Source organism: Rhea pennata, chromosome 9 (assembly GCF_028389875.1).
Source record: "Rhea pennata isolate bPtePen1 chromosome 9, bPtePen1.pri, whole genome shotgun sequence".
Taxonomy (NCBI): Eukaryota; Metazoa; Chordata; class Aves; order Rheiformes; family Rheidae; genus Rhea; species Rhea pennata.
Window position 1 is genome coordinate 14,828,169 of NC_084671.1, and position 15,215 is coordinate 14,843,383.

At 40.9% G+C, this 15,215-nt stretch overlaps 1 protein-coding gene across 4 annotated transcripts in view; it reads right to left on the bottom strand.

Annotated features, from left to right (window-relative positions):
* ATP13A3 (ATPase 13A3) overlaps positions 1-14,894 on the bottom strand; it is a 60,598-nt gene extending 45,704 nt beyond the window's left edge. For 3 of the 4 annotated variants that reach the window (XM_062583260.1, XM_062583262.1, XM_062583258.1), the window contains exons 1-2: positions 14,803-14,894; positions 13,246-13,299 (exon numbers count right to left, since the gene is read on the bottom strand). In XM_062583260.1, coding sequence (XP_062439244.1) covers positions 13,246-13,283 — 38 coding nt within the window. In that variant the 5' untranslated portion in view covers positions 13,284-13,299; positions 14,803-14,894. Of the gene's footprint in view, positions 1-13,245; positions 13,300-13,522; positions 13,569-14,802 lie in introns of those variants that run through there. The other variant, XM_062583259.1, reaches the window with a different exon arrangement.
* Positions 14,895-15,215: the final 321 nt, after the last annotated feature.

Sequence of the window (15,215 nt, forward strand, 5' to 3'; positions counted from 1 at the left end):
ATTCAAGTACTTTAGCACCTAATCTTCTTGGAATCTCATTTATCTTACTTCAAGTAGCAGATATTCACATTAATAAAAGTTTTGATGGCTAAATCAAGCACCAAAAGTGAAAATTGTGAATACTTTCTGTCACTCACAGGCATGCAGAAATGCTGGGCTTCCTTGTTTCTTTTTTAGGCTTGTTTGTCATAAGGGAGAGGAGGTCTCTGTTCCACAGCCTGGGAACTCAATAAAGCATACATTTATTTTACATGCTTATTGCTTCTCTCCTATTTTGGAAGACATTTTGGACTAAACATTTGGGTTAGATTTCAGACTTTGACAAGAGGGACAATGAAACGTTTTATTCAATCTTGGAAGAGAAAGTTAAAGTGTTTTTTTAAGTATCTCTGGTAAGGCATGGCGCCATTAAACTCAGCTTTAGTCTTTAATAGCTGAGTACTGAAACTGTATCCAAAAAGAGGAGGAAGCTCCTTGTTTTCCATGGAGCATGAGCTTCACTCAGTCCTTCGACACTGATTAAACAACCAAGACTATTATGGGCAGATAATGGAGATGGCAGAGGTGCCTCTTCCCAGCACCAAGAGAACTGCAAGTACCACAGCAGAGAATTGGGAGTCTGAAGACCCAGATCCAGCAACAATGTGTCCTTTCAAGGAAGCATTTCCCCTCAGGGGCTGTGCCAAGAGCCCAACCTTTCCTGTGTGGCTGCCGCCTTATTGTGTGATGTAGAGTATCTACTTCCTGGGATATATTTGCTTTTGTGGCATGGATGCTCAGTAAAGGGAGGCAAGGATTTTTTTTCCTCTCTTCCTCTAAAATTCTTGGAAAATATTTTTAAGGTTAACATAAGAACACTTGAATCAAATTTCCGTTTGTCTACAAGTAGTTTACCAAGCAAAAATAGGTTAATCACAAGAGATAAACTTTCCTCTAAAAGATAGTTCTGCCTTGGCTCTTCAACAGTATATTCAGTTTGCATATGAGTACAGCATATTCTAGACAGCCAACCAAATTCATTGTAAAGGTGCAAAACTGCTTGCTTAATTTCTTTCACATTACAAGTATAACTACACAAGAGAGACACTGAGCTACTGAAGAGAGTCCAGCGTAGGGCTATGGGGATGATCAGAGGGCTGGAGCATCTGCCCTGTGAGGAACGGCTGCGAGAGCTGGGCCTCTTCAGCCTGGGGAAGAGAAGACTGAGGGGGGATCTGATCAATGTGTACGAGTACCTGAAGGGAGGGTGTCAAGGGGACAGGGCCAAACTCTTTTCAGTTGTCCCGTGTGACAAGACAAGAGGCAAAGGGCAAAAACTGAACCACAGGCAGTTCTGTCTGAATACGAGAAGAAATTTCTTCACTGTGAGTGACAGAGCACTGGCACAGGTTGCCCAGGGAGGTTCTGGAGTCTCCTCCTCTGGAGATATTCAAGGCCCACCTGGAGGCAACCCTGTCTAACATGCTCTAGGTGACCCTGCTTGAGCAGAGAGGTTGGACTAGATGATCTCCAGAGGTCCCTTCCAACCTCACCAGTTCTATGATTCTATTTTATTCTGCTTTCAACTAAGCATTTTTGAACCAGGATAAAAACAGTGTTTATCCAAAGCAGTGATATAAAACTTGAAGATTCCTTTAAAAGTTTAGCTGTATGAGCACTAAACACGCATACATTGCTTCTTCCAGATACACTTAAATTCCAGCATTTAAACTTGTTTTTTTAATAGCTGATTTAAGTTACAATTTTTAAAATATGGCATCATAAATTAATACATACTCTGAAAAATGTACCACATTCACTTTAGCTCAATCAGAAATGCTTGATGGAAAGAGCTCTTGTTCATACATCAGCCCCCCGATCAATATAAATGCAACGCATGAATGGGAGGAACTATTAAAACCTTTATCTTTGTCATACAGTATTTAAAGAAGGTTAAAAGGTTGTATCAAAGATTTTAACAAAATTTAAAATGTTTGTCAAGCAGTCCCACTTGTTTGTTCTGTTTAAATTATAATGATAACTGAAATAAGTGTCATTAAATAACGTAAAAAGCCTGTAAAACAAGTTTCTTTAGGAGATTAGACCACTGTAGCTGACCAACGTCTTATTCACAAAAATTCATAAGACCTGACAGCTTAGCTCCTTAAAATGATTAATATACTCAAAACTACCATGAGAAAAATGGAGGGGGGAATTACACTCTATGTCCATGAACAAAGGTTGGACAGAGACAAGAAAATAATAGAGTATGGTACTAGTGTTTAATCCCAATTCCTTCGTATTTGTAAATTCACACTACAGTCCATGTCCATTTAGCTACTCTATGCAGGTCATTCAGAATAGCCCTACAAATCCAGACGTATTCTAGCTATTTAATTATTATCTCTTACAGAAGGGCTTCTACAATCAGTGAAACTAACTCACAGCAGCCTACTAGAATACATTCCATCAACACCTTTAAATACTGCAGACTAAATGATACTTCGCAGTGCTTGCATATCTCTTGGGAATTATTTCTATAGCACCAACAGTGCAAGAGATCTGTAAAATGGAAATAGATTCTGCAACAATCTGACACTTGATCTCCCCTTAACCGCTGCAATCTGCTCAGTACTTGATTCTGACAGTCAGTAAAGGTCTTAGATCACCTGCAGAACTACTGCTTTCAATAAGCAGTAGCTTTCTATTATCACTCCATTTATATTTAATCTTATCCAGCATACTTACCAAAAGTAGAAATTCTCTTTAACATAATCATGTTTGGAGTAATAACGCTGTTTGTTATTTATAGTTATTTTCTTCTTCTGCATAGAAACTTTCCTCATAATAGGACTGTGAGATAGAATGGTATCTGCCTCCACTACAATGAGTAAAGTTAGTTTTCTTAAAAACAAGACTGAAATGTTTTAATCTAGCATGTTAAATGTATCAAGCAGCACTACGCTTTCCTCTAGTGTGGACCTCACTAACTAGAACACCACTACCATCTACCCAAATATTCAGAATGCTTTTCAGATACTTCTAGCCCTGATGCTAGACTTGGATTTCCCTCATCTGCTTTGCTTTTTCAGAAGCAGCATGTCAAGCCAGAGGCCAGCTTTTTAAAGCACTATAACAACTACCAAGACTCTCTCCAAACATGAAATGCCTAAGTAGCTTTTATTCTCTACCCTTTGAATAGAAGTAACCCAAGAATTAAAACTTCAGTTGAGGGCAAACAGAACACCACAAAAACAGCCTTGAAAGATCAGATCAAATGTCTATTTATTCCAGCATCTAGAGGAGCAGCAGTCAATTAAACCCCACAGGAAGACTAGTATAATGATACTTCCCCGTAGGCTCTCCCTGATTAGTGAACTTGCAGTTCAAGGGCTTCTTGAGCCAGATGCTACATCTTCTCATTTAATGCTCCTGAATGGATTTTTCTTAAATTTTCTCATTACTTTCTGGACATTTTAAATATGCCAGCATCCTGCAGCAAGGAATTCCATAGCTCAATAGGAATAATTTTTGCTTATTTTGCTCCACCTGCTAGTTTCAACAAAAGCCTCCTAATTTTCATATTTGAAAGGGCAGAAGGTATTTGCTATTTACCCTCTCCTTGCAATCTGTGATTTTCTATAAACTGTTCTCTTCATCATAAAGAAATGAGTGTAATAGCTTGTCTTACAGAGGCCATTCCACAGTTTTGATCATCTTTGTCTCCTTTTCGGCACCTTTTACAGTTTTACTATGTTTTTTATGACATGAAGGATGTAAAATACCTCAAAATTTGCATATGGCCAATAACACATGAATGTTATAAATAAATTACAAAGTAAATATACTACGCCAATAACTAATCAAGATTGGTTAAAAACAACACTGGAAAAAACAAAAGTGCCTGTTTTCTCTCATACACACTCGGCTGTTACAGGCAAACTGAAGAAAAGTTGTACATTCCTAGAAGCACCTGCTGGCTTTATGTGCTGATGTTAAAGAAAGAAAAAAAAAGCATAGGGTAAGAGTTAAATACCATTACATAAATTACAAAAAATGCTCCATTTAACATATCCAATAGATTTTTGTAAAAGAATGCTCAATGATGACTTGCAAGACTAATCACTTAAAAAAATGTAATGACTTTTTATAAATCATCAAGGAATTAAATTGGCAATTTCATAGGTAGTAAATTCCTCATTGTCAAATGCCAGATTTCTCAAATATCCTCTGAACATAAAGACATTAACGTCAGGACTGCCCTCACTGCCATTTCTGATGAGCATAAATCTGGTCTTGGATTTCAGGTTTACAGTATGAAGCTACAATTCTAAGTCTGATGCTTAGTACCTCACAGTAAAGGGATCAAGGACTGAGCATGCTATATACCTGAGAACATCTTAAAAGAACTACAAAACAAGCAACAGCTTCTTAGCCTAGCTTTCCAAACAAAGGAGCAGGAGAGGACACTCTGAGTCTATGCAATAGTGACCGCACGGCAGCTATTTCAAAGCTGTCATTTCACCTTGAAGCTTCAACCAGATCACACTTAAGCACAAACTGAACCCCTTGTAGAGGCTCTGCAAGTTCCTCAGATTTGTACACTTCTTACAGAAACTATAGAAGAGCAACCTGATTCCAGGTACAGTAAACTTTATCCACAGCATCTAGCAAACCTTTGTGATTAATGCAGTTAGAAATCCACACGTACAGCTTTCTGACAGATGTTAACTTCATTTACACATTGCCTGCAAACTCCCTAATCTAGAAATTCCTTGAGGAGTCTTTAGAATACCTTACTTTATACAGTGGAACTAAAGAACTCAGCAAAGACCTAATTTAGATTACGTTGTAACACACGGTATGAATATGTGATCTGGCCTCTCCTTAGCTGAAGCACTCAGAAGAGCAACTCCACATCAACTACCTCATCCAAATGAAAGTAAAACAACCAAAAAGTAAAAACCCAAACTGAGCCATTATTATCTTACCTTAATGGAACATTGAGAGGGGAATCAGACACAAGTTAGTGTATTTTTCCTATCCTTCAGGCTAATATTATGGATGTCTACAAGCTTATTTTCACACCTATATTTAATGAATACAATACCAGACTTTCAAAACGAGAAAACATTAACCTAGCTAAAAAAACTAACTAGCATCCAAGGAAGGAGGAGGTTCCCTGATGGAGGAGAGCACAGATATAAAATACATTTCAAGTATCTAGCAAAGGTAACACGGGAGGATAGAGTCAAACACTAAGCAGACTGCAAAATACTGCCACATGAACTTAAACAACTGTTTTGGTATATCTGACTGCCCACAATATCGGGAATGACAGACCCCAAGGAAAGTGAAATTTACAAAAGCTGAACTACAATTAAAAAAGTCAATAGAATGAATTTTCACAGGGTACACATCAACATATTCTCCGCATGATATATACAGCCTTTCCTGTTAGGAGCTAGTCAATCTGGTAGGAACACAATCACTGTTTGACTGGTCTTCTCCTACCATTCCTACCATACCTATCAACAGTTGGTAATAAGCACTTTACAACTGTGTTACTGGTGACTTCAGTTGGACATACAATTACAGCATGTAAGATACTGTTGCTTCCTCGCCATTTAAGTAATAGCAGAATAACAGCAAGAAGCATAAACTGAGGCACTCCACATTTGTTCCACATTCAAGCTGGGGACTAGGCAAATCCAAATTACTTTGCACTGAAACATGAGAAAAGTAGTCATATGATCCATTCTACCAATGCAATTATGAGGACCAGTAGCCTCCAACAAAGCAGCAGCACTTCAAAGTGTATGCTGTAGTGGTAATGACCAGAGAAATGACTATAATATAAGAATCAGCACCACAAATGCTACTAGCATACCAGCTTGGGGCCCAAAAATTCTTTATAATTAATCCTCAGAATGCAACTGTGCTAAATGCCTCACTATTGACCAAAGCACTATGTAGCTAGGTAAGAGATGAGAAAGGGAAGAACTCTAAGCAGACACCTACAATATCATGCTATAGACTGACTCCATAGAGCTGACAAAACTATAAGTTGTTTTTCATCGCATCTTCCTCGCAAAGAGCGTACAATTTGTGTAGTAAAGCATTATATGAATTTGCACATTTTTGGCCATTCCTTAAAAAAGTACTTGAACCGTAGAAGACAGTCATAAGAAAATATAATTTGTAACGGAAATTTAAAGTAAAATTTGCAGATGAACTAATGAAATTTACAGAGTCAGAGACCTGAATATGCCTTCAGCCAAAGGAGACTAAACAATTTCAGAATACTTCCATTTGCTCAGAGGTATACATTTGTCTCGGCTCCAGCCACACATCCTTCATCCATGGGCTGATCTCACCCACACAGCTAGGTAATTGTTGTAGTAGTACAATTGTACAGAACAACAGACAGGCAGAAGCTGCATTTCATCCATACATCATCGGCATTTAAAGCTTGGCTGCTCAAATAGGTGCCAAAAAATCACTACTCTTTTTCACACCAGAAGTCTTCAATATTGCCAGTATTAAGGCCCTAGGAATTAGATTTGCCTATGATGCAGAAAAGCCATGTCAAGACCCTCTCTAGAAACAGTACTTTTTTGTGGTTTTCAGCAAACAACCCACCAGAAGGGAGGGTTAATCTAAAGAACACACTTGCCAAGACTGTCTATTTGATAGCCCTTTTATATAGCTGTTTGTATTATTCAGTTGGCCTGAAAAGAACATTTTGCTAGCTCATCAGATCGGAATGGTCACAGAAGCACCAGTTTCACACAGTAGCACCCTCAAACAAAACCTGCTGAAGCCAACAGAACCCCTTTGACTTCACTAGCCTTCTTTAACAATGGTAGGTATGTTAGGGTTCCTCCACTCTTCTAAAAACACTTCTTCTGTTCGAGAAACAGATGTAAAAAAACTTTCTCTGCTCACAAGAAGAAATTCTCTAACAATTCAATAACAACAGGACTCCCAGAAATTTATCTGTATCCAAAAGATACATATTTTAATACATACTATTACAGGGTGAAGGTAAAGTCAGGCAGGTGATGCAATGTAACTGCAACATACCATGTAATCTCTGCATTAGGAGCCAAGCCTTACCAACATCACTGAACTTTCAGCTCCTATCTACTACCACGTTAAATGTATCCTCCAGAAGATAAGCTCTTGCTGTTGTTGTCACTAATCATTGTGGCAGATCTAAAGGACAGAGTTCCAAGGGCAACTGTACTCCTCTTCATTGATCTGGAGGCACAGCATAATAGAAAAACAAATAGGATTAGAGTAATTTTTTCATTTACTACAGTTATTTTCTTACAAATCGATCACCAAAATGGAAAGAATAGTTTGCTTCTCTGTTTTGCCATGCAAATCTTTTGTCATGCATCTACTACAATCACACAAGACCAACTTTAAGAATGCTGAAAATATATGAAATAACAGTGCTATGCTGACATTTGGACTTTCCAGTTTAAAATCTGGATGTCCTCACCCAGGCTCGTTGTACTAGTTAACACACTGACGCATGTGTCCTTCAAAACTTATCTTCAAAGCCCAAGGTAGACCTTCCTAAGCATGGATAAGCAGCATCAGGATTACCGCTCAAGTCTAAAGTGGAAATCTGAAGCTACCAAGACTTCTAAACTAACCAGGAATTTAGCAATGCTCTACTATATTAAAGTTACACACACTTACCCCATACTACAGAATTTCTACCTTTTTTGAGGTTTTTTAGGATCTTCCTACAGCACTAGAGAACATGCTTCATTCATGAGAAGCAAAATCCCATATATATGAGAGAGAGATAATTAATATCCAGAGCACAGTATCTTTCCAAACTAATACACATAGCATAATCTAATCTATGGTAACCATGGAAGGTCTAAACTCACATGATACAATCAAGCAATAGACAAAAAGAATCCTATGCTTTTTTTTTTTTAACCACTTGGCCCAACACAAACTAAAATTAGTATTAACAGAGAGCTTAGTCTGTTCTAACCTAAATCAACTTGTCTTTCTCAAATGCATTGCCTTATTTTTGATGGCCACCAATAAAAAGGCTTCTTAAAGTACTACTTTCTACTGTGAGAAAGTGTCTGTGTTTAAGGTATAATCTATGTTTTCTTTGATGAAACTTAACCCTATTTCAAACTGTCCATCACAGTCATGGAAAACAGCATTCCCTCTTGCAAATCTTTTAAATACTTGAAGTCTCTTACATTCCCCTCAACCTTCTCATCTCTTGCCAAACACTAATTTTCCTCCATCTCTGCAGAGTTATGTTTCCTCAAACGCTGATCATTCCCATTTCTCTTCTCTGAACTCTTTCCAAGTGGTCCAAATCGTTCTTGTTCTTGAATTCTGGCACCCAAAACAGATACTTTTCGTACTTTGAGAGTATACCAACAGTAAATACAGCCAAAGGATTTAATCATCACATCTCACAGACAATACTCCTGTTTAAACATCCCAGTGGATATTTGCCTTTTCTGCTAACAGCATGACACTGACTCATGTCCAACTTGTGATCCAGTACATCCCCAGGTCCTTTTTTCTAGTACCTAAGCAGTTATTCCTCATCCTGCATTTGAACAGCTGATAATTCTTGCCAAGGTACAGTACTCTGCATTTGTCCCTACTGAATTTCATTCCATTTTTCAGGGCATTTTGAACTCTCATCATGTCCTCCAACACAGACTCCCTGAGAATTTACTAAGCTTACTAAATCAGCCAACTGACATGCTTTCATTACAGACAACTATACTCAGCCCTCAGAAAGCTTCATTAAAAATACAGGGGCAAGAATTTTACCATTTCTGCCCTATCCACAGCGCCTGCTGCTCTGCAATAGAAAGGCATTAGGCTTATCCAATGCAATTAGCTTTTCACAAATCAATTCATGTTGCCGTTTTTCTCTCAGTTATCTTCCAAGTACTTGGAAAATAGAATACTTGCTTATTTATCTCACCTTCTCCCAGCAGTTCAGCTTAAGAGCTGTTAAACCTGCAACTCCTCTTCCTCATCACTTTCATGTAACACTGAATTTCCCTTCACTAGCCTTCTAGTCTCACTGAGTCCAGTGATAGCCTCTAGGCACTTTGAGCTGCTTTAAGAATTTTATAATGAAGCTTATCAAGGCCATCTGTGCATAAATGTTCAACCAAAGTACTTTCTAGTGCAAAATATTACCTCATCAGAAGTATAAACAAAATTAATCACCTGTGTGACATTATCTTTGAGAGAAGGCAAACAAAAAAAGGCATTGAACACTTTAAACGTGCAGCATCTTCTGCAGATACATACCTACTCCACTAAAAAGGCCACATTTTCTAGTCTTCCTCCTTCTATTAATGTACTTCTCTAGGAATCTTCATAGCTGTCTCTTGCTAGCTGCACCTCAGTTTGCACTTCAGTCTTTCCAATTTCTGCCCCTACTGATTCTCACTGTCCTTTTATACATATTCTTTATGCACATTTTTTATAATCCGACTTTTCTCTACTTTCTGTAAGTTCTTTTTTGCATCTGCAGTCAGTAAAAGCTTATAAAACAGTTGTATTACTTCATTTCTTGAAACCCTTCTTATTTTGCTATTCTGTCTCCTACACTGTATAAGAATCACAAACTGACTTCATAGCCGTTATCATTTGTCACCTTTCATTTTGATATCCTCCACATTGATTCTCCCTAATAGCTAGAATAAAATCTCAAGGAATGTCCATTTCTGTTGCTGTATGTACCTTCTAACTGAAAAAGTCAGCAATACATTACTAGACCTTGATAAAGGTCTAAAAGGAAATAGAATTAGGAATTTTGGTTTTGAAGGATTGTCTTTTGCTCTTAAAAGATCAGAAATTTCAATCCAATTAGGTAAAAAAATGCAACGGGCTTGTGCCTGTACAAATGCCAGTACCCGCTCCTCTTTGGAAAAGAGATGCTTTAAGATGAACAATGTAATGCCACAATTCTAATAAACCAGAACAGGGGCTAAATTCCTTTTTTAAAGGAGAAATACAGGAGCTATGCAAGAACAACTCATTCAAAATACAGACAGCTCTGTCAAAACTGATAAAATTACAAACTGGATGATACCACACCACTTTTAAGAACAGGGAGCTAGACTTGTGAACCCTGAAGTTAAGTTCCATATTTAAAAAAAAAGGAGCAGCAGCACACAGTACATAGGATTTTTGTACTAGGTCATGTTCATAACTTCTGAGCAGTAACTACCGAATCACCTATCCTCTGTTACTTAAAATTGCCTTTCAGCTACAAAAGATTAAAGACTACAGTCTAATTTCAACCAGGAACAAAGGTGTCAAGAGTTGAGGCTATAATACAACTACAGTTTACCATAAACTGAACTTTTGTTCTCTGCTAAGTAGATGACTTAACAAAGGAAATAGCTTTTTATGAATGAAAACTATTTTTATCACTCTGTGTAACAGTGAGAGGGAAACACTTTAGTGTTACTGGTTTTTAAAATATTTTTAAAAATGTACTACTAGGAAATTAGGATTTTTTCAACTGTTTTTGTGTGAATGCTATCATTCTAGACATAAGCAGATTCATGCTCTAGTCAAAATAGTTTTTTTTTTTTTCACTAAAAGAACACAAACCTACCAACTTGCACAACAATATGCCTATAAGCCCAAAGCAGGCTTGGCCATACTAGACACCGTGCTGTGGACACAGGTAAACCCTGCTCCCAAAAGCACACATTTTTAAGACCTCCACCCACTCATCTTGGATAATGGGAGTATGCACTGAGGAATGGTCAAAATAAATGACAGCTAATGAGGTCTTTTTTAAGTTCCTGAAACTTAGAATTTTAGTAAAATTACCTGAAAGTTTCCCAAAAAAGGGGCCGTTGGTCAAAATGTTTGATGAAAACCTGCCTTTCTCTGTGTCAACCCCCCCAGTTCTAACACATATTTACTCTGTGACCTGAATGCCTCACTTGGACCTGGCTTCAACAATAAATGCCATTCATTCCCACAGAACAAGCAGAATTTGGCTCTGTATCATTGAAAGTTCAGGTCTCACTGATTGTCCGTTTTATCCTCCACACAGAAGATAGTATAGACACCACTTCCTTGAGGCAAATAAGAAAAATTATTCTGAGGACCTCAGGTCTTTTTTTTTTTTTTAATAATTCCTTAGGCCGGCAGTAAAACAATTTGTGGGACGCACAACGCGTCTCAGACGGCATGCTAAAGAGAGAGGGCTGAATCTCTAAGTTTCTCAGTCATACTCAGCTACCATGACGCAACTTCCCTCCCCACTTCCCTCCTCTAGCCAGACATTGCATGCTGCCTGACTAGGCAGCTAGGACCTTTAGTCCCTCTCCTTTTAGGTTTGAGATGAATTAGTGCCTGACTGAGTCACTGAGCCTTTCCCATAGGAAAAAAAGGAATGAATGAAAAAAGAAATATAGGAAAAGAAAAACAGAAACTAATTCTAGGACATGGCATTTAAAAAAAAATGAGAGTATGATTGGGTCCAGTCTAGAGGGCACTGGAAGACATTAAGTAGACCATCTAGATCAGCATTACTACTTCTGGAAGGTATTCAGGAAGTCAATGGATGGTGTTCAGTGGCTCTGCTGGAGAACCTCAAGGTTCTTGAATCCCCTTCATTAAGCTTCTTTCTTCTGCCAGCATGAACAATCAGCTTTGGTCAAAACCAGAAAGAAGTTAACAAGATCCCACTGCCTGGTGGGTCCTTGGATAGGGAGGGTACAAACAAAGAGATGATGGAAAATGTGCAGTCAGAACCCCAGCAAGAAACTCTGAAGATGACAGCTGAGAAAAAACAGGACTAGAAAGGGAACAGCACAGCTCACCAAGCTCAATTCAAATTAAATACTCTATATAAACACAAAAGTTAGGAAGAGTTGTTCTAAAGGACTGAGACAGTCAGTCACCATGGTAACAGAGACTTCAGGAATCCAAGCAACATGAAGTCAGAAGGTATAACTAGCAAAAAATTCAAGGCACAGAACTACAATAACACATTTCTGTTTGAACAGTCTAGCCTACAAACTGATTATACTTCATCAGAGAGTACACTAGACAAAATGGAGAGATGTACTGAAAAGGAAAAACATTTAATAAGAAGTAACACACTAAACAGAAGTGCTTAACTGAGAACTGAAAATATGAGATCAAGATTAGAGATATGGAAGTAAAACAAAAACTGTAACTGGAAAGCTAGAAACCGATTTTCACTGGAGGCATCAAACAGCAGGAGCTGGAACTTCAGCCACTGACCAGAAAAAACACACAATTTATTGCCCCTCAACATTCATGATGGCTACGTGCAATGCACAATCCGTGTATTTCACAGCCAAACCAAATCAGACCCACCTCTCACTACAGGACAAACAGTCATACATTAAATCAGTTATTTGGTCTGAAAATCTTAGAAGTACAGCTTCTACAAAGATCAATGTTGGTGACATAACTTAAGACTCCAAGTTATCCGTGACAGCCTAAGTCCTTCTGTCTTGTGTTTAGACTGCACAGTCACAGAACACTTAAGGTGCCATAGCATGGAGGCAGAAAATGCAGCCAGGGCAAGAGACCCGTTTTCGGCAGCAGGACCATCTTGAACAATCGCTTGGGAAAAGCCCTTCATTCTACTCTATGCTTTACAGAGAGCCTTCTAAACCACTTACATTCTGCATCTCACCTCAGCATCCCATCTGTAACTGGAATGCTTACCCATCTGCTGAAGCACTTTAAAAGATTTAATCATAGTTTTTCACCAGCTGACTTACACTCTCACTTCGGAAGCTTCCATGCTGCTAAAAGCTAGTGTCCTTCCTCACAGGTGACTACACTGAAAATATACAACGTATTTTTAACTTCACCCAGCCATCTTAACAGTACGTTCCCCAAGAGTCAGGACCAGGAATTTAAATCAGCATCAATAAACTTAAAATTGAACTATATAGTTAAGAGTTTAAATGGTACATCTCCATTAGACTTTGTAAAGTTAAGTTTTTAACTAGCTAACAAGGAAAGGCGGTTTAAAATAATAGCAGTATGTAGCCCTTATTGTTGTGACACAAATGATTTATATTATATCATTCTTAAACAATGCCAGAAGAAAGTAAGCATGTCCAGATCTTTCTCCAAAGGTACAAGCAATTCAATATTCTGCAGTAGATAATGTTATCTTTTAAAATTCAGTTTCAGAGCTTTCAGATATAATCAAACTGATCACAGAAAAATATACCTAACCTGTCTGAAGAGCCAGTGTGTGGACAAATCTCATGCATACAATGGCTGAGTCACCTACAATAAAAAAAAAAATATACAGTCAGAACAATGAATACGCTAAGTGAAACTTAAAACTTTAATTGCACTAGCTAAGAACATACAACATAGTTCTAGTATGAATTAAAAATTAATTCAAATCAACACAGCAAAGAAAATTTTTTAAAGAACTCTAACACTAGATCAAAATTCTCAACAATTAGATTAAGAGAAAACAGAGGCAGCACAGCCCAACAACTACCTGTGATCACGTTAGAACAGCTTAGACATTAACCATCTTCTATAGCTGCAGGCTAGACAGTATCAGTTGAGTGAGACAATAGCTTCCTGAACTGCTCCAGCAGGATTGAAAGCAGTCATCCAGCCACAAGAGCTGCAGGTAGATACAGCTCAATGGCCAGCAAGCAAGCACGATACTGGCAGTAATCAGCTTGTATGGCCAACACTGCAGATAGTCAAGTTCTTTCTTTCCATCTCACATACTGCAATGAAATGCTGCTGTATTTAAACAGAAGTGCACATGCTTTAAAGAATTAAGACCAAATCTTAATTGGTCTGAATTTCAAAGGTAAAAACTGCATTTCAGCTGTTAACATGACTGTAGAAAAGCAGCCTAAAGAGGACAATAGTATCACTGATCGATTATTAAAAATAAGAAACGGGACAACAGGCCGGTAGGCCATGCTAAGCACTTAACAGGCAGGTGAATGTAAAGCTACTGACTGCCTTTACTCCAGCGAGGCATGTCCCTAGTATTTTCTGAAATACAGAAGATGTGTCTGAATAAGGCAGTTGTTTTTAAAAAAACCACCTAACCAATTCCGTTTCAGCTCTCGGTGTTTAATTCACCTATCAAGTGTTTCACGGTTAACAGGCATGGAGAGGCATTATCTTTTAAATGAAGCAGGGATGGCAGGCTTTTGCAGCCTGAGGTCACCATCTCCACAGCTCAACTGACAGAAAAACCCTCTATAACCTTTGTCGACAGCAGCGTAGCACAGACTCCTCTGCCCCAAAGCATTTGGGAAGCACCGAGCCCGCTTCTCGGACTTCTCTCTGCCGCACAAACACGAACAGCTCCACCGGACGGAGCCCGCGCGGGGCGGGCCGCAGCAGCAAAGCGCTCCGGCCGCTGCGCTAGGCGCAGGGCGATGCCAGGCTGCGCGTGCAGCACGCGGCGCCTCCGCGCGCGGGCCAAGCGCGCCCAGCCGCTCGCCCCGCCGCGAGGCGCCCCCCGCGAAACCCGCCGCCTCCGCGCGCGGCGCCCGGCGCAGGGCGGGGCCGCGGCGGCGCTGGGGGCCCCGCGGGGCCGCCCCGCCGCCGCCGCCGCCTTCGCGCCCGGGGCCGCCGGCGGCGAGGGCGGGCGCCGGCAGCGGCCGCACAGGCCGCGGGGGCGGCCCCGGCGCGCCGGCCCCCGCGGAGCGGCCCCGGCCCAGGTACCACGGCGCCGCCGAGGAGGCCGCTGCGGGCGGAGCGGGGCGGCGGCGCGGCCCGGCCCGGCGCAGCCCGCGGCGCTCTCACCTGCCCGGCCGCGCAGCGTCGCGGCCCCACTCACCGGCGCCCTCAGCTGAGCCCCATGTCGCCGGGGTGGGCGCGGGACCGGGCGCGGGACCGGCTCTCCCCCGGCCGCCCCGCCCGCCCCGCGCCGCGGCTGCCTCGCGAGGCGCCACCGGAACCGCCGCCAACCGGCTCCACGCGCCGGCCGCGCTGGGCGGGGCAGGGAGGGGGCGCGGAAGTGACGCCGCCGCGACACGCCCCTTCACGCGCCGGAAGAGCGGGCGGCGGCGCGGCCCCAGCCCGGGCCGCGGGGCGGGGCTCGACGAGGGGCGGGGCCTCGGCCGGGAAGGGGCGGGGCCTGGGGCTGGGGGACAGCCATGGGGATGGGGATGGGGATGGGGATGGGGATGGGGATGGGGATGGGGATGGGGGGGCTG